The sequence below is a fragment of the Polypterus senegalus genome, chromosome 8, assembly GCF_016835505.1.
Source record: "Polypterus senegalus isolate Bchr_013 chromosome 8, ASM1683550v1, whole genome shotgun sequence".
In the NCBI taxonomy this organism is placed as follows: Eukaryota; Metazoa; Chordata; class Cladistia; order Polypteriformes; family Polypteridae; genus Polypterus; species Polypterus senegalus.
This window is the reverse complement of record NC_053161.1, coordinates 35208814-35229751: the sequence shown is the minus strand read 5'-3', so window position 1 is coordinate 35229751 and position 20938 is coordinate 35208814. Positions and strand designations below refer to the sequence as shown.

Sequence of the window (20938 nt, the reverse complement as noted above, 5' to 3'; positions counted from 1 at the left end):
TATATTTGAGAGAGATGTCAAGTAGGCAATTTAGGATGATAGTAATGAACTGATTCAATGGATCAGGCACAGACTTATAGGAAAAATCTACCATGAAAAAAGGTTGTGTGATGAGTGACAGGATCTTCTAAACATATTGTTGTGTTGTCAGACTGCTTTATGCAACCATCTATCTTAAGAGATGGCATTTAATTTGGGATGATGCTTGTCACTGTCACACTTGCCCAATTATTAGTATGCTTTTGAGGAATAGTGTCTGTGAATTTCCCCTTGGGATTAATAAAGTATCTATCTATCTATCTATCAATGCTATATACTGTATACCCTGCCATTCTATCTTAAACTCTGTGGAGTGCCTTGAGCAATGGAAAGGTGCTATATAAATAAAATGTATTATTATTACTTTATTTTCTATAGGATATCTACCATCTGGAGATGTTTTCCTTTTCCCTATTGCCAAATGATCATAAATTGTTTTCTTTTAGTTAATATAGTCTCACTTTCCTTAGGAAATGTATTTTTATTGATGGATTAATATACATATTGAGGCTATGTGTTTTAACTGTTAGTGTGAGAGAGGACATCTTCCCTAGGGCCTGAAGCACCTTCCTTTAACTACCTACAAGCCCAAATATTACAGCTGTGCTGTAAATTACACAATAATACTGACTTGTTCTATACAAGGACATTTGGCGCTGCAATCATTTTATTGGTTCCACCAGCAGAGGTGGGTAGTAACGAGTTACATTTACTCCGTTACATTTACTTGAGTAACTTTTTAAAAAAATTGTACTTCTAAGAGTAGTTTTACTGCACCATACTTTTTACTTTTACTTGAGTACATTTGTGAAGAAGAAACTCTACTCTTACTATGCTACATTGGGCAACACTCGACTCGTTACTTTTTTCCATTTATACATTACACCAGGGGTGCCCACACTTTTTCGGCTTGCGAGCTACTTTTAAAATGACCAGGTCGAAATGATCTACCTACATTAAAAATGTGCTATATATACATATATATAAATATATATATATATATATATATATATATATATATATATATATATATATATATATATATATATATATATACTGAGTATACTTCATACATAAAATATATGTTGTTGTATCTTGCATAATTGAATAACCTTTATGGCACAATAACAATTCAATACATTTATGGTCACTACAGTATTTGGATTCAATAATTGTCAGGTGGGAAAAGGCCGACTCGCATAAATAAGTAGAGCCAAATAATGCAGTCAAGGAGCTTTTGAATTCAGCTAAGTGAAAAATGACAGCTATCCGATTAACTGCGATTTCAGTTCCCTCTCTTTTCTCTTTCTCAGATCGTTTTTCGGGAGGAAGTCAGTTTCGTAGTTTTTATGAACAGTTCAAAAGTGCCTTTCCACATTTTCCTTTTTTGGAATGATAGATTGACAGATCAGACAAATGCACTCCGATTGTGACATTGTGAAAAAAAAAATCCTCTTCCAATACCACATCCAGCCCATACCCTCCCCAAACACATTTTTTTTTAAATCCCTTCTTTAGTCGATATGAATTGGAAGGCTAACTAGATCACAGCTGGAGTTTTGCAGTAGCTTGTGCGTTTGATCGTGCGTGCGGGATGACCAGTGTGTTAGAAGGAAAGAGATCTCAGACTGGCTGCTCTGTTTGTCAATCAAGTGGCAAATGCCATAGGGAGGATATATGATAGACTAATGCTTAAAAAAATTTTTTTTGAATGCAATGTGATCTACCTGCACTACCTTTGCGATCTACCGGTCGATCGCGATCGATGCATTGGGCACCCCTGCATTACACTATATTTTTTGTATCTACTGCATGACTGTTTCACCAATCAGACGTTGCAACAATAATCGCATGACTTCGTTTCACCAATCAGACGTAGCCATGCAGTCACATGACCACACACAAACTTCCTGCGTCTGCGAGAGACTTTTTAGTCATGCGGGGCTCCTGTTCACTGCTAAACGGTCACAGCTTCACTACAAGAACCTTGAGAAGCTTAACCATCACTTCACTGAGTGAAGAACAAACACGTTTCAACCAAAAATACACAGACAGTCAAGGTAAAGTGAGACTTCTTGTACGTGCACAAGCTGCCTTGTTCTAATGTTATTTTCTATCAGCTGTACTATTTGGAGGGCAAGTGTGTAATGATGTCAGTCCCCTACAGACTCCCTCTTCCCACATGGGAGTCTGCTGAACCCACACCGTCGATAGTTATGACCGAGATGAGCTGACATACGAGGGTAATTCACTGATGAGGCCAGAGGATGGTGGAAAAAGTGCTCAAGTGCTTTTATTAAAAACCAGTCAAAACAAAAGTAAAATCAACAAAAGTGTCAATGGTGCTGTGTTCTAAAAACAGTAAAATATATAAATCCATAAAAATCACTGTGAAAAGTAAGGATAAAAAAATCAATAAATCCGTTAAAAATCGGAGGTTAAAATGCAGACTAACTCCTCCTAATCTCAGCCCACCTCCTTCTCATTCTCCTGGTTCACCAATTGCTCACGTAGTCGGTGGAGACTCAGCAGCCACAAGCTCTTTTCCTTTCTCCTTTTCTTTGATTCCCCCTTCTTTTTTGTGCTGACCAATACATATACACTCCCGTCTCCGCGGGCCTTAATCACATGCCGCAGGAAGCCAATGAAGCAATTGAGAACGACTTGCTGCAACTACCTCATTAACTCCCCGTAGTCATGCAATTGCGCCCACAGAGAGTGACACGGCTTTATGGATTTGAAACTGGTCTTTTTTTTTTTTTTGAAGCCGCGGACCCGCTACACCACAAAGTGCATATGCAGTATTATACTGTCAGTGTACAGTATATCTTGTCATTGTAAGTAGTTGGCACTGTTCAAACATACATGTTACCTACTGTAGGTATTGGCTTCAAAAGCTTTGTTGTGAAAAACTGAGATTTGGAACTTTGTCTTATTTGTGCATCTTTATTTTGTAAAGATGTTATTTATTTTTATATTTTATTATTTGGAAATAGCACAATTTGCACGTAGTTTTATATTTTTGTCTGTCTTATTACAACATTTCTAAAAAATAAATCATTTATTATGTTCAAACAGTTATTCAGTACTTGAGTAGTCTTTTCACCAAATACTTTTTTACTCTTACTTGAGTAATTTTTTTGGATGACTACTTTTTAACCTCTACTTGAGTAATATTATTCTGAAGTAACGCTACTCTTACTTGAGTACAATTTTTGGCTACTCTACCCACCTCTGTCCACCAGCCAACTCTGACAATCATGCAAATGTTTCCTGTTTTATCTTATCTTACCCAGAGTAAAGAGTGCCAAATTCAAAACAGTTGATCTAAAATTGATGTTTATTATACGAAAACACTTCAGAGATTGATGTTCAATGAGAGGACATAGTATCAGTTAAAGACAAACCTGCTCAAATCCTAGTTGCCCCACTGGCCAGGTTATACAGTTTCAGGAGGTGGTCTTTGAGGAAAGCTGACTTCCTACTTTTCACTGTGCAAAACACAGTGTCATAAGCACTACAAAGTATTCTACTTGCCTGTCTCTCTTTCTCTCTCTCTCGTTTTGTGTATCATTAAATTCTCGCCTCTTTCCCTGCCTTCCAGTTGACTCTTGTCCCACTCACCTCTTGATTCCAAGCTGACACTGATACTTTTAAGGCCTAACCTGTAATACCTTTCACAAAGGTTTCAAATCATTAGAAACATTTCCAAGGTCAAAATACCTTTCCAAAAGTCCTGAGGTCTTCTCACATACGTCCAAAGTTCTTAGACCATCTTTCAGAGTCAAGGCATAAACATTGTCGTTGCTCCAATATAGCCTACCCTCCATAAAATGGTGCAGGATTCAACCACTTCCAGGTAGGAACTATTTGCTAACACCTATCCATCTGGGAGTGTTCCCATTGTTTTCCTTTAGTCTCATATGCTATCTCCTTCTTCCATTTCCCTTATAGTAACTATTTCATAGGCACCTTTTAAACTTTTAAACAGGATTGCAGGTTATCCATACTGGCTTTTGAAGTGTCTATCCAGTTACCAGTGTAGGGTCATTTACTGAAATACAACCCTTGTCTCAGGCAAGTACCCCTTCTGTTCCTGCAAACCCCTTGCCAACCTGGGTAACTTTCTATATTTTTTGTGTGACAAACATACGTGTTGCATGTTGTTTACAATGCTAACATCTTTGTGCTTTGATGTTGTCCTTCTTGCTTTGTACTTGTCTGATAATAAGTAACTGCATGTTAAATACATTTCAAATCATTTTAAATTCATAATTATTTTTGTTTATATTTTATGTATATTAGCTTAAACAGGTCATTTTTAAAAATTAAAAAAGATATTTTGTCTAAAAAACAAAGCAAAAAATTTGTATTGTTCCCATCTGAAAATATTTTACAGAATCTTTAAAGACAATTATTTCATAAACAATCAAATATAAAGGTCTCTGAAAAACGTTAATAGAATCTATAGTGGATTGCATGAACAATACACTTTAATGATAATCATTAATAGTATTTTATACTTTTAGGTTTGCATTCTGCAAGCAATTTTGTTTTTATTAGGGAATGAATAATACAGTACAGTTATTATAATAGCACACATAGGAACAGAGAATTGTATAGAATACTAATGACATACTTATGAACTAGAGTAATAATTTTAAAATCCCGCCTAAATAATTGTGCTGGCACAAGTCAGACATGTGAACTAATAAAGATCAATGCAGAATAGACATTCAGTTCTGAACACATAGGCAGTTCTGATTTCTTAAGAAACGTTGGTAATGTAATCAGTTTAAATTATAGAAAACAAAAGCCAGCAGTAAAAAATGCAAAGGAGATCAAATACTGTTATTACACTTGCAGACCATTGAAAGAAATATTTTTTTCAGTGCCAATTTCTTGGCTCCACTGACTGAAATCCAGGGGCATTTTATAAAGAAAAGGGGTATTTTGCAAAATGCACAAAATAACATTTAACATTATCAGAATAGTGAAAGTTACCTATAGAGTCCCATCAGTAGTAGCAAAAAATTAAGCAGTGTCTAGATTCAGTTTCTTTCTTTTTATTAAAACAAATTGTCGAAACATAAGTAATACAATTATATATTAAGGAGTGTAAATTCAATATCCTTTCTTGTTATTAAAACATATTGTTGGAACATCAGTAATAAAATAATTAATAAAGCATTAAAAATGAAATGTACTTTTTTATAAAATAATTGAAACATAATCAATATATTGAAGAGATCAAAGAAAATCACAATTTATATACTATATTTCAGTGGTATTAATTTGGTAAAATGAAAGATACAGCTGACCACCTACAGCGAACAGTTGTTAGTATTATTGCTTGCTACAATTACCACACTTATTTTACTAAAGGTATTTATGTGAAAAATACTACAATTGTTGTTGAATTTGCGTTTCAAAGCCCCACATTGTAGCCAGCGATCAATAATAATTCCTCAATTATAATGATTGATCGTGTAATGGTAGACAGCCTGACAGCACTGAAGCAACGTGTTGGTGGCCACATGGAATTAAAGGATTGCAATGGCCATAGGTGGGCTCTTCATATTTACATCTATTATAATAAAAACATCTGGGGTCAATACATGATCTTCTCGGAAGACACTTTGACGTCCTGCAAGACAAGGCAGTGAGACAAAAGGCCAGCTGCTCTACTGGCTTATAAACGATTGACGTGCAGCCCAACAAGCAGAACATGCAGCTCGGCAGCAGCAGAAAGCCAGCAGCTGATCCGTCTGCATCTCCTTTGCGTGCATTCAGCCCCCCTGGCCCCCTGACGCAAAGTGGCTGGAACGTAGATCGCCCCAGGAGGGAAGGGATGGGCAAACGAAGCAAGCAGAGGGCAAAGCCCCCTAGTGAAAGTAAATTAAAAAGAGAGAGCTGCATAATGAACAATAAAGCTTAGAATGAGTTTGAAGAAGTGACAAGCAATAGAAAGAGAATAGTGACTAGATTAAGTGATATAGAAGTAAATATTGTTACTGTTGCATATGAGGCAGCATTTGTAAATACTGTCAGTAACAGAGTAGTGTAGAGCACAATAAGGGAATTAAGGAAAAGCAGAATGGTTGTAGATGCAAGTGCAGGCACCTCTGTTTAAAATGCAGTGAAGAAAGCTGCATATGGTTCTACGTATATTCTTGTTGTTCCTTAATAAAATTCTCCCTTTTTCTTGGGCTTTAATCCCATTGGCTCTTAATTAATAACCTCAAGGTTTATTCTGTACCTTGGCTGTTATAAATAAATGTCTAACAATACAACAGACTTACATACCTCAGTAGCTTAGAAGTCAATTTACTATAATACCATGACACTCATTTTGCAGACAGCACTTTAAAAGCCACTGACATAAGTTTCCAGCCTGTTTTTGATAACTTATATGTTTTAGCTAAAATTAACCGCATATTGGCCTATGTCCAGACTTGGCTGATTCGTGCCAGAAAGCAACATATTTTTTGTTTTTGCCGGCCTCACCAAACAGCCCTGAGCACTGGTGTGACTGTGAGGGGAAGTTTGGCAAGCCTTGTTGTAATGCATTCAAAGTATTCTTATAAACATGCATTTTTCAATGTTTCGGTACATTTAATATTGGCTATGTGTTGGTGGTGGTGGTGTTACTGATCCTTGTCTTTTTAGAAGGTTTCACAGTAATCACTTGTAGCCTCCTTTTTACAGAAATTACCTTTTAACATAGTAGGCGCATGAAGAGAGGAGAGAGAGAGGAGAGTTTGGGAGTATGCGTGGATAACGCATTGCCACACCCACCACACAACGAAGCACCTGTATTGGGACCCGAGTGCAGTGGGTAAGAGGGAGAAAAAAAGATTAAATCAGAGAATCGAGTTTTAATGCAAAAGTGGCATTCATACATATTAAATTATTACTAATATTAGGGATATTGTTGGAGGTAAAATTATTTAATTTAAGGATATTTTACCTTTTTGCCCTGATTACTTCCTCTGCATAAAATAAATTCATATCTAACTACAAATGAAACAGAGAGAAATAAAAAGTCAGTGGTATATCTTAAGTTCTTTAGAACAATGTGAGACATTTTTAGGGCCGATAATGATCGCCAATTTCATGTTACAAGAAGTTTCTTATTTCCAGTACTAATTCTTAATTGTTTTATTTTAATGTTTTTAATTTGTATTTATTTATTTAATTTTGTTTTTACACTAAGCTCCTAAGTAACCAGCCATGTTGAAGCCTTATGGTCAATATTACTGAGGTACTTTTACAATTAAACTGAAGACCACAGATTTTACTTGTTTTTTACTTGTCATTTTTTATTAACTGAAACTCTGAAGGTTTATTGTTCGGTAACCATACAAATACAAAAATAAACAAAATTCCCTTAAAACATACTTTTTTTAAACTAATAAAATGTGCAAAAATATTTATCCATACAAAATACATCATAGAAGAGAAAAAGCCTTGACATAAAGCCACAACCATAATAAAATTTTGATAAGTTTATCAAGAAAAGATATTTGGCTAACATGCTTAACAAATTTACATTTAAAATTGACACATTTGGCTGTTAAACTAACAAACCTATTGTTTACTGAACAATGAGGGCACATTTTTCTTCATCTGATCTTTTTCTAATTAAAAATGTCAACTGCTGTACTAAACACAAGCTCGATCACCATTCACAATCAGACAGGCTGTGCATTATATTTTAAGTACAACACAAAATGAAAAGGTCCAAACTCATTCTATAGTAAAGGAATACACCACCCAAAAATTATATTTTTAAAAAAATGTTACTTTCCCAATGTAATTTATGATGGTGGCTAAGAAAATTTTTCATTCTCGTTTTGTGGAAAAATTAAATATCGAACATTCAAACTGAATGTGGTGAACAGGTGACCAATGCTATACATAATCCATCCATCCATTATCCAACCTGCTATATCCTAACTACAGGGTCATGGGGGTCTGCTGGAGCCAATCCCAAACAACACAGGGCGCAAGGCTGGAATCAAACCCCAGGCAGGGCACCAACCCACTGCAGGGCACACTCACACACCAAGTACACATTAGGGACAATTTAGGATCGCCAATGCACCTAATCTGCATGTCTTTGAACTGTGCGAAGGAAACCGGAGTACCCTCAGGAAACCCATGCAGTCACGGGGAGAACATGCAAACTCCACGGAGGGAGGACCCGGGAAGTGAACCCGGGTATCCTACATGTGATGCAGCAGCGCAACCCACTGTGCCGCCCAGTGCCAATAATTAGTAATAATTAATAATAACAATTAATAATATTAATTCACATAATTGTGAAAAAAGTCCATGGAAAAGAGAGAAAAAAAATCTCACATAACTCACATTGCATAACATGCAGAATTTTTTAATAAAAATATTATTAACAGCTACTTCTTGAAAAGTACCCTTTGAATGTAAACAGGGAAGTTGCTATTCCCACAATGCTGTGCGTTTGAATTAAAGACACATTTCTTCACCAATGTATGGGAGAGGCAGATCTTCTGTATATCTCTATGCATCTTCCAAAAGTAATAATTAGGTTGAATAAGTCATGTAAACAAAAATACAGTTAATAAAGATAAGTATTAATTGTTGAGAATTACAGCCCAAGAAGGATAGGTAATATTTTTGTAGCAGAAGGCATTATTTTATTTTCTTCACCATTTCATCACACTGTAAATTAATAGACATACAATAAATTTTTTGATACATTTTTTTTTTCTCTTCATGTTCCTAACACTGTGCTACATGGTAAACTATCCTTTAGGGCCAATTTGAAACCTGAAATCTTCCATCACAACTTCCAGTAAATCAGGGACATTATGGTACAATTTAGTGAACACAATAAGTGCAAGTTGTTTAGAAGGTAAGAACTCCAAAGCAGCTACCCCAGACAATGTTTTTCCCCCCACATCCTCAAATCATTCATGAATAAAGTAATCCCTAATTTCCTAAACATTTCTAATGTCTCACTGTCACTGATATGGTGCTATCCTACTTCATAGTGCCACAATCCAAGACATTCAATGTTACATGCTGGAATGAGTCTATGAGGAAAGAAGGGATAAGATTAAAGAAACAGTAAAAATATGAACACAAAATTCCTTTCATTCAACACTTTTGGAAAGACAATGGAAACTGATAAGCATTAATGAACTAGTGACTGAGATAATCTAGCCTAGCAGATGAAGTCATAGGTTATGCAAAATATGAAACTCTTTGTTTGCAAGACTGTGTGACCTAAGTGACCAGAAAGGACAATGTTAAAATGAAAGTTAAATAGACACAAGTGTACCCACTATCTCTGCAACTAAAAGTTAATGACAATTAAATTTAAATCGTCATTGCCAACAGACTTGAAGAGCTCCAGTTATTTTTAATACAAGTTCAACAAGGAACTGAAATATAACATGGGTGGAAAATTCTCTTAGTATCAATTTTAACTATTTGCTATCATATGGTACTGCAATACATCTAAAATGGAAAAAAAGAACTAAAGAAATCACAATTCATAGAAATGTCCACAAATTGCCTTGAACAAATGCCTCCTTGTGGATGAATAAGCAAACAGCTGTAAATAATGTGACAAAATAGCAATTCCACACTTTTTTAGACACAATAGAGCACAGTAGCCAGTCCATTGGTGTAGGAAATTGTTTATTTTTCATTAATTAGCAAATTTCTGCAAACATAAAGGATAGATATGATCGAATGATTGAAGTGCACTTAAACTTTGGCGGGACAGCCTAGACATTTGAACATAGTTACCTGACCCTTTGAATAGCAAAGTTCCAAAGCGCTAAAGCAGAGTTCAAAATGACCTCTAACATGTGAGTTGGGTAGACTGAAGGCAGCTCTGGTGGCTATAGGTTTTAGAGGCTAATTCTTGCTAATGATGGCATATGTTTAAATAGATAGTTTGGTCCTGCTTTTGATCTTCCAAGTCTGAAACTCATGCAGTCTTACTGAGAAACTGTAATAAAATGCTTTGTGAATCGAGCTTTTTAATTGCACTTCCTAGTATGCTCCTAGTTATGAAAGAGAAACAATTGAGATCTTCACATCTTAACAAGGCAAGTGAATTAAAATGAATTTAAAAAGTAACTGACTATGGAGAACTAATAGGCAAAAGTACTTCAGAAACCAAAAATCATTCTAAAGTTTATAGAAATAATCCAGAGTAATGATAATGTATTTATTTGTAGTCAGAGAGGTGAGGGGAAACTACCTAATTGAATGAAAAGTTCGGTTAACAGCAGAAGTGAGGAAATTTGGTTGAAAAGAAAATCTGCATCCAAAAGAGAAGTGGATTAGTGGCATATGGAAAAGATCTTTTGGACAAAACATAAATCAAAGTAAGAAGTTCTGAAAATTGTGGGAGAAGAGGAAACCACCCTACTGATCAATCATGGAAAGGCTCATTAAAGAGAAGGAAGCTGTGAAGAACACCAAGAAGAATCCTGATTGACTGCAATACCAAAAACAGCTGAGAATCACCGAATAATAATGATGAGCAAGCACTGAGTAGTTCGCTTTGCAAATGTTCAGCAACTTCACTGAACTCAGCGAAATGCTTTAAAGTCAATGGGGAAGTCGGAATTGCACTAGTTTTGAGAGGATTATTATGGTGCAAACAGACTTTTAAGCGTTCACAAGGGCTAGAGAAGCATCGGCCAACTAATTCTGGACTGATTATTGGGGCCAAAAACGTTTTCTGAGCTGTGAGACAGCTGTGCTAACCACTGTGCTACCATTTCTCAAACAGCAAAAGATGTAGACAGAATTATACCCACAAACAAACTACAATAAATGGCAATAAGTAAAAAAAAAAATGTATCATTGCTGTCAGAGATCCAGTCTTTTGGGTATTGATTGACTCTGTCTGAAGTGGCAGCGTGGGACTGGCCTGTCCAAGCTGGCATGTCTTTTTTGTTTCCAGTCTATCTGTGTAGATGATTCACACTTTTTTCTTCCATCAAAAACATAGTAATAAATCTTCCGTTATTATTATTATTATTATTATTATTATTTTACAGGGTCTCATGTGTTTTCTGACTCCGGGATGGGGGTGAGCTGCTAGGATCCTTTAAGGTTTGTTTTGATTGTCACAGCATTATGTGATTAATTACGCATGCATTTGGACCATACCCACTTCCCATATACGAACCCAACACATGGCTGGGATTCTGGCCACCACGACTCAAAGATCAGTTTGCACTCCATACCGACCCATCTCTGCTTGTGTTTAGGAATGCCTATAAAGTCTGTGAAGCAACAGATCAGTATTATATACCCATGGGTTGTCCCTATCAGTACCTGAACTACCCCACATAGCAAGGAGCATAACAAGCTTAATCCAACAGCAAAGACACAACATACCATGCATCTATGCAGAACAAAGAATTTTCATAATATCCTCATTATGGTCAGTAATTCTACCCCTGAAATGAAAACTTTTTTTTTTTCCATAAACACATGCAAGTTGGGGCGGCACGGTGGCGCATTGGTAGCGTTGCTGCCTCGCAGTAAGGAGACCTGGGTTCACTTCCTGGGTCCTCCCTGCGTGGAGTTTGCATGTTCTCCCCGTGTCTGCTTGGGTTTGCTCCAGGTGCTCCAGTTTCCTCTCACAGTCCAAAGACATGCAGGTTAGGTGCATTGGCGATCTCAAATTGTGCTTGGTGTGTAGGTGTGTGTGTGCGTGCCCTGTGGTGGGCTGGCACCCTGCCTGGGGTTTGTTCCATGCCTTGTGCCCTATGTTGGCTGGGATTGGCTCCAGCAGACCCCCGTGACCCTGTGTTAGGATATAGTGGGTTAGATGATGAGTCTGGAGAACAGACTGGATAGTGACATCACACATGCGTGAAGCAGATTGGGCAGAAACCTAAAATGTGAAGTGGAGTATAAATGCATGAAAGTTCTGTTCATATACAATATGGTAGTGACATTCCCAACCAACACGGCTGCTAAAATCAGCTAACTAAAACTAACTGAAATAGCATATGTGTTCACATGTAAAGCAAAGAGGACCATAGACCTGACAAAAGTTCATGACCCTGCTGTGTTGTGAATGTATTCTGGCTTTGTGCTGTCTGCTGATAAAGAAAATACATAGTGGGATTTCTTCTCCTGCAGTACATGCCTTCTAAATAATTGAAAATAACAATATACATTTTTACACTGACAAAAAAAAATCTCATAACACTATTAAATTTTGTGTCACAATTGGCCTGAACTTATGCTGGCAGAAATCAAAATGGAACTTGGACAGGTCACCACACACTCAATATTGTAGCCTTTCTTAGCAGGAATGGATGCACTACCACTATAAAATAAAACAAGTTCAGACATTGTGGAATCACCAATAAAACTAACATTCATGCCTTTAAGAAGTGAAATGGAACGTGGAGTATGACCCACACTGATACAGAGAAACATGCAACCTCCACAGACACAATCACCAAGTGCATTATTGAAACCCAGTGGCGTAGCTGGGGGGGGCGGAGGGGGCGGTCCGCCCCGGGTGGCACATATTTGGGGGCGGCATTATTGGCCAAAATCTCAGTACAATTCGTGTGTAAGCAGCAGGGTTCGGAAAAATATCACTCATGAATGGTCAAATTCTCAGATTTTTAACCACAAATGCTTGAAAAGTAATATTCAGACTGTCCTCCTGTGACGGCATCAAACACAGCAGTTGAAATTTATGAGGCAATAACAAAAATAAAAAAAAAAAACACCGATAATAATTTCTAGGAAGATAAAAAACTAATTTACAATTTATAATTTCATTTCGTTATCAATCCGAATGCGTTCTTGCTCTGTGCAGAAAACATCCCCACCAATCACTTGTACCCTACTTTGGTTCTGGTTTTCGTAGCGTAATTATACTAAACTAATAATTAGAACACGGCTTATCAGTGCGTCTATACTATATTCTTGTCTAGTTGATGCTTATAAATATATATAAAAAATGATTGCTGTTTCTTTATATATGAATAAATCTATGCAAAATTTATCTTAATTTTTCTCTATATGTCATTTTAATTTTCTGTTTAAATAGTTTAACATATTCAGATATGTTGGAGGGCGGCAAATTGAAGCCTCGCGCGGCACGAACTCGAGCTACGCCACTGTTGAAACCTAAGATCCAGGAGCCTTGAGAGAGCAGCTATTATCTATACACCATACTGCTGTTTATATTAAATATAAATACTTACATTTTTTTTATAGAAACTGGTTTTTCATGATGTAAAGTACTGCTCAGCATTTTTGTTGTCATTTTGCTTTATAAGTCTTACCAGCTGTTATACAGCTTGCCTGAAGAAGGGGCCTGAGTTGCCTCGAAAGCGTGCATACTGGAATCTTTTTAGTTAGCCAATAAAAGGTGTCATTTTGCTTGACATCTCACTACATTCATTATGGCTAACATGGTACAACACCCTAGTACTATGGCTGTTATACAGTGGTATATACTTGTAAAGCGAGATTCTTGTGGATTGCACAACGGTGCAGTAGTTGAAGCTGCCAACTCATAACTCCAGGGGCCAAGGTTTAAAGTCGGTGGATCTTGCCTGTTCATTTCCTTTTATAAATTTTGTGGTCAATACTTCGGTTTCTCACCAGATCCCAAATATGAATGTGCATTAGGTTAATTTGTATCTTTCAGCTGGCATGGTATGAGTGAAATGCCTTGTGACTGATTTTCAGTCTGGGGTTGTTTCCTGCTTTGAATCTGAAGTTTCCAGAGGACACCCTGATCCCCTTGGCCTTTGTTTTCAGAATAAGTGGGTTTTGGAAAATGAAGGAATAAGCAGGGGATGACAAAATGCTAATTCTTATACATATTTGTATGATCTCTCAAAAACATTTAAAAAATGGCATTTGCTTATACATTCGCATTCAATATCTACTTATCCATATGAGCATATTGGCAATCAGAGCTCTTTATCATGTTAATGGACACAATTATAGTTGTCACTCATTAGATCAATCATAACAAACCTCCTAGACCTGCTATGTTTCTATTTGCTCATTTCTGTTGAACCGATGAAAACAAGTCGTTTATTTTAAGTGAAAGGTAACAAACCAGTCAAGGAGCATTTGGAGCAATGGAGCTAAATGACTTTTCAACACTGATTGACAGTTAAGGTTTTCTTGTAGCCAGTAAAGTACATTTTTGATACACCTTTACCCATTATTTTGAAACAAAAATAGTCCTAAAATAAGCCATAAAATCAATTAATTACATACAAACTGTAATGAGTATGTTTGACCAAAAAGCATCAAATACATAATAATAGAGCTGAGTAGCGACAACAATATTTAAATAGTTTGTTACCTATGTTTTACTAGAAAAATCTGTTAGTTTTGCGCTGATACTAAAGTGTTGGGGAAAAATGTTAAAGGCTTTTGTTTCATTGACCCAGATTGTTCTTATTTCATAGTTACCAAGTGCCATACTGACCTGATAATAGCTCTTGAGGATCAATACATACATTGAGTTTGTTTAAATTGTTTAAGGAATCAGCTGTATAAAGTTTTCCTTCTTCATCAAGCACGTCAAGATCAATTTCAGAAGATAAATCATTCATTGTACCTGAAATAAATGGAAGCCACTAAGCCATCTGTTTAATGTTATGTAATATAACTACTAAGAAGACTAATTTCAAATAAAATAAATTTTTAAAAAATATACATATATAAATTGTATATATATTTTTAAAATACAATACAAAAGGTAATGTTTATATTTTTTCTGCATCACAAATTATTAATTAATGTTGTGGCATCAAATTTGTGTTATTTAAATAATTATTATGGAAGTTAAATAAGATTTTTCCATTTGCAAGCAAAAAAATACACTGTTAATAAAATGTGGGCCACAAATCACAGGACGATGAGGACAAGAGTACAACATTGTATGCAAACATCCCTGGATACCCTCCAAACCTTGCTGTAATCTTTATTTTTTGTGCATGAAAATAACAAACAGCAGAAGAGACGAGATGCACCCTTGATGGAGTCCAGCGCCCAAGCTAAACAGCTTAGCACAAAGTATGCTGATGTAGCACTCACTCAAATGGCACTCAGTGGTGGTCCTGGAACCCATACACGTGGAGCACCTCCCATAAAACTCCACAGATTATACCATCAAAAGCTTCACAGGGAGATAGAATTGACAGACACCCATTACCATCTGTGCAAAAAAGGGTTGCATGGTATACTGGTACTGAAAAAGTACCAAAAAACCCAATTTTTACAACTGTATGGTACCAGTATTTCAATAATTTCAGTACTGGAAGTAAATGGTAGTTTTCAAGCACTTTACACTAATTAGTGTCATCTCAACTGCTGTCGTCCATGCTCTGCTATGAAATCTGTATAGGGTGGTCCAGATCTAATTATGCAATTTTCATTACGCTATAACTTATTAAGTTAATTACATAGAGAATTCACAAAAAAATTCCTTTTTGCATTCCAAAATGGTGGGGAGACAGTTGTCATTCGAACAGCGGGTGCAATGTGTTTGCCTTTTCATAATTGCATAATTAGATCTGGCTCAATTAGCCAATCTTCGAACATACAATATATATTAATATAAATGTGCTGGAGATTCCAACCAGGACCCCATCTCAGGACTCCCTCTTCTTCTTGTATTGATTTGTGGAGAGTTGCAAGGGAGGGAAACATGCAATTGTGTGGCAGATATCCATTATTTGCTCCAGTACTGCTTCAGTATTGGTACAGAGTTACGTAAGTTGGTATCGATACTGACACTAGTGCAAAGATAAACAGTTAGTTTATTGGTGTATTGATCCAAGGTTGAAATAACAAAAGGAGTTTCTGTTTCAGTTACTCAAAGTAGGTTTTTCCAGGAGCTGATGAGATTGATTATTTGGTAAACAGAATACATCATCTTGTTCCCCTTTTTAAAAATTGGGATCACAACCTCAGTCTTGAAGCACTGTCCCCATCTCCTGTGCAACATTGAATAGGCCTGTTAGCCAAAATACTATAATATCCAATGTCATAATCATTTCTGGCTCAATATCAACCACTCCCACAGCCTTGCCACCACAGAACATTTTAATCACCACAACTACTTTAGCCACAGCTCCTCAATGTTTCTGGTGCAGCCCCCTTCACAGAGGGCATATCCAGTGGGCTTTAGAGCACTGTTCCTTCTCTTTCTCAACAATATTGGTAGATTACGGCAATGCTTTCCCACTCTTACTGAGAAGAACCTGGGTCACTGCCATCCTACCCTTCCTGAATTGTCTGAACGTCATTCTTCATGTCCTTACATAATTGCCCTTATGCAAAGTCTTCCTCTTTGACCACCACTGTAGCTTCTGCCTCAGTGGTCTCAGAGAATCCTCAGTATTCTCAAGCTATCGTTGCAATGGAAGACCTTTTCTGTCTTTTTCTGCTCTGTTAAGCACCATTGAAGGTTTGGCCACTGCCCCTTGCAGCTACCTCTTACAACTGAGGTCTTAAACAGGGTCCATTCAGACTTCATAGCCTTTACCTCCCCAGAGAAGCAGGAAAACCCCTTCCTGATGTGAAACCGGACAGAGCAATAGTTTCAGAATGCAATGCTTTGCTGTTTTATTTAGTCATGTGTTAATTGGACAGAATAATTTGAAATGGTCAGTTTAATAGCTATTAATATGCTGCTTTATACTATTCATATAATATGTATATTTAGTTTTATACAGTGTACTGTAAAAGGCTCCTTTCACTTAAGAACATTGATATAAACCAGTTTTAATACATTATTTAAGTAATAAATACCAAATAATAACTGATACAGAATACAAACTAAATAAAACACCAACATTCATATAGGTATGTACAGAGGCAGAAAAGGAAAAGAAACTCGTCGGCTTTGCAGCAATATGGGTTACACATTTGTCAACATATTTACAGTGCATTCTTATCCCAAACATTTTAAATTAAGGTACACGTGGTTACCATACCATTTTGAAACCAACTTAATCTAATTCAAGGTCTTGAAGGAAGCCACAGCCTATAAGTCAGAAGAAGCACTGGGCACAAAGCAGGAAACAGCCCTAGATAGAACAACAGTTCATTGCAGTGCCCACCTTTGAACACACACACGCTTACACTGTAGTGGCGTAGCTGGGGGGAGGGGGCGGAGGGGGCAGTCTGCCCCGGGTGGCACATTTTTGGGGGCGGCATTATTGGCCACAAGGCTCAGTACAATTCGTGTGTAAGCAGCAGGGTTCGGAAAAATACTCATGTATGAAAAAAGTCAAATTCTCTGATTTTTAACCACAAATGCTTCAAAAATAATGTTCAGACTGTCCTTCTGCATCAGACACAGCAGTTGAAATGTATGAGGCAATGACAAAAATAAACATAAACGTTACACCGATAATAATTTCTAGGAAGATAAACAACTAATTTACAATTTATAATTTTGTTTCGTTATTAATCCGAATGCGTTCTTGCTCTGCGCAGAAAACATCCCCACCTATTACTTTGGTTCTGGTTTTCGTAGCATAATTATATTAAACTAATAATTAGAACAGGGCTTATCAGTACATCCATACTATATTCTTGTCTAGTTGATGCTTATAAATGTATATAAAAAATTATTGCTGTTTCTTTATATATGAACAAATCTATGCAAAATGTATCTTAATTTTTCTATATATGTCATTTTAATTTTCTGTTTAAATAGTTTAACATATTCAGATATGTTGGAGGGTGGCAAATTCAAGCCCCGCACCGTCCCGAGTGGCACGAACTCGAGCTACGCCACTGTCACACTGGAACCCATTTAAATCAGTTGAGTATCCTGGAGATGTGGAAGATAAACTGGACAACCTGAAGAAGAATGTACTCTGACACAGAGAGCTCAAGCAAATTCTACAAGGCCAAGGCTGAGTGCAGAATTTGAACATTGAATCTGTGATGTTACCAGTGTTAACCACTGCAATACTGTGCCACCCTCCCAAACAGCAGTCAAAGAAAATGTATTCAAACCTCATTGTTTTCAACAGATTGTACCAATGCACTAAATATTTATTAAAAGGAAATCATAGAAAAGAAGTGGAAGTTTTCTTAAAGCCTTATTTATAGTGAATCAGCAGGCGCCTGGTGTTAAGTAAATGTAAAATTACAATCCTTTTTGTATTGTATTGCAAGTGATTTTTGCTCTTTAACACCACTTACCGAGCAGTTTTTTTGGAAATGTAAAAGAAAAACTGCTTTGGCAATACTGAGAAAGTCAAGTGAATTAAAATACAACATATTTTGCCTGCACTCATTAAAATACATTTTTCATGCTTACATTTCAAAGGTATTATAAGAAAACAGAGGTATGCTCCAGCCCTCCTTGATCCTAAACTGGCATAAGCAGCTTTGAGAATGAATGTTATGTAATTATAATATGCAAAAACAATAATATAAGCGGTATCTGATATGCAGTTTAAGATTTTGCTGCATGTCATTATGTGGCATTTTATATTATGCTCAGAACATGTGCATAGAATGCTAGTTTTTTCAATGGGAGCTAGTTTTACAAGCATACATAGACACACATTTTCAGAATACATTTTTGTAAATGGTAGAATTAAATGATCAATTAGTAATTTGACTTATTTTTCAATTAATTATGCAATATTGATCACTATCAGACACATTTGGATCTCCTATAGTTGCAGTCTAGTTACATGGAAGTCTTCTGATTTTTAAGCTACGATCTGTACAGCTATGCATTTTTTAAATCACATTGCTTTTTTGTTTCTTAGCACTCAGATTGTTTTGCCAGCTTTACAGCAAGCCGTAGGTTTAAAAAAATTGACAATAAAATTCAAAATAATGAAAGCAAAAATACACATTTTAAAAGACTGATAACATGCCAGAATTAAGGATTCTGCTCCTAAGAAAAATTCTGTGGTAATTAATGATGTCTAATTATTAAAGCTGTATTTGTCTGCCTCATAATCTTATCGTTACTCACCGGAATGTTAAGCAGCCAATGTCCAACTTTAGGAAGGCTACCTAAATCAAAAAAATCAATGAATTCATTAAAATTCTTTGCCTAATCAGTGGTTAAGCTGCGAGAGCCTGCAGAAATGAGGTCAGTGTTGCCTTGTCATTAGCGTGGGGATCTTTTTAAAACCCTATATTTAGATGCACTGCTCTGCCAAGGCATCATGTTTCTTGAGCTGTGCACTGTTATATTTTAAATGATACAATAACTGAAATGTGATTAACAGATTCAAGAATGACTAGCTTAAAACAAACAAGCTGCCTTCATTGTTTGCTTTAGGAAATATTGGACATGCTACTTACACCGTCAATTGTACACATATGTATATACTGCATATATATTTAGATGTTTTTAACTATATTTTTAAGAATACTCCATGGCATAATTTCATGTTTATGAGGTTAAAAAATCAAACATCTGCAAACTCAGCTTAGTTTAAAAATCAGTCACTACTAGCATATTTTCTATAGTAATTTCCAAAACCATGATTATAAAAATGTAGATTTAAAATTTCACATTATCACTTCACACTAGACCATAATGAAGAAAGACAATCACGGTCTTCACTTTATTAATGAACTAGCAAAAGGTTTATTTTAGTCCCTGAGCCTGTCTTAGTTTTTTCCCTAATATTACATTAGGAAAATTAAATAATATTATGAAGGAGATAGCAAAAGCAGTAGTCTGTTATAAAGGCTGAAATAGAAGTTGAGCTTTAAATAATGCACTATTTATTCATCTCTCCATTTCCTACAACAGCCACTTTCTATCTAGGGCTCAAGGGGAGCAATGGCCATACAGCAGCTTTGTGCAGGACACACACACACTCACATCCACACACGTCAAGCCTATTTAAAGTTGCCCACCATTCTAATACTGTGTGTTTGAACTGTAGAAGGAAATCACTGCAGAGCAGAGGAACTGAGTTCAAGGCTGAACCCGGGATCAGGAGCTGAAGTAATGTAATCATGAATCCCACTCAAAGTCATAAGCCAAATTTTACACAGAAGGTTTTAGAAGAAAAGTCATGCATGCCTATAGATAGATAGATAAGAAGTGACTAATGATAGATAGATAGATAGATAGATAGATAGATAGATAGATAGATAGATAGATAGATAAAACTGGTGTGTTACTTTAACTTAGAAAGAGTGATTGCTTCTAATTTTGGGGCTATCTGTAGAGAGCTGTAAGGGACGAGCCAGTCTACAAGATCAGGTTGTATTCTAGTTATGAGGATACTTTTAACTGCTAAAATGCCTAATTATATTAATGTAAGTAACATATCTTGGCAAGGAGAGCCAATTTGTGTGAATGTGTTTGCCATGCATTGGTACTGCATCCATTACCACTTAGATAGGCACTGATTCCCAGTAACTCTGCACTGTAAAAGGCAGGTAAAACACTGGAAAAATGAATATTTACATGAATTTCAATGGTGGTACACTTAAAAGTAACTCATTCCCATGCAATCTTGCAAAGTTACTCTGTTTGTACTGTGAGGAAATTTTTAAAGTTAGAAATGGTGACATAGTAATGATTTTCTGTATGCCAGCAAAGTGGTTATAGCTGTGAAAGTGCTCACAGAGATAAGGCCATTGCAAGAAATAGAAATACACAAAATATGTTAACTTGTTTGTCTCAGGGAAACATTTTCCAAACCATAATGTGGGTGTGGAAAGAAGCAAGCACAGAAATGTCTGGCTGTGTGGGCTATTTTCCCAATATGGGGAGAAGTTCTTCATAGGGCAGGCAAAGAAAAAGAATTGAAAAGTGTAATAATTATCCATTTATGAAATGCTTCTGTAAAATTATAAATAATGACATAGCTAAGTGTTTTACCCT

The 20938-nt window shown here is 36.2% G+C and overlaps 1 protein-coding gene across 4 annotated transcripts in view; it reads right to left on the bottom strand.

The window, feature by feature from the left end:
• Positions 1 to 19191, bottom strand: part of LOC120533876 (leucine-rich single-pass membrane protein 1-like) — a 61032-nt gene extending 41841 nt beyond the window's left edge. For all 4 annotated transcript variants that reach the window (XR_005634638.1, XM_039760950.1, XM_039760951.1 and 1 more), the window contains exons 1-2: positions 19061 to 19191; positions 14534 to 14665 (exon numbers count right to left, since the gene is read on the bottom strand). Coding sequence is in view for 3 of the 4 variants with exons in the window: in XM_039760950.1 (XP_039616884.1) it covers positions 14534 to 14660 (127 nt within the window). In the remaining variant the exon portion in view is untranslated. The remainder of the gene's footprint in view (positions 1 to 14533; positions 14666 to 19060) is intronic.
• Between the last annotated feature and the right edge of the window lie 1747 nt (positions 19192 to 20938).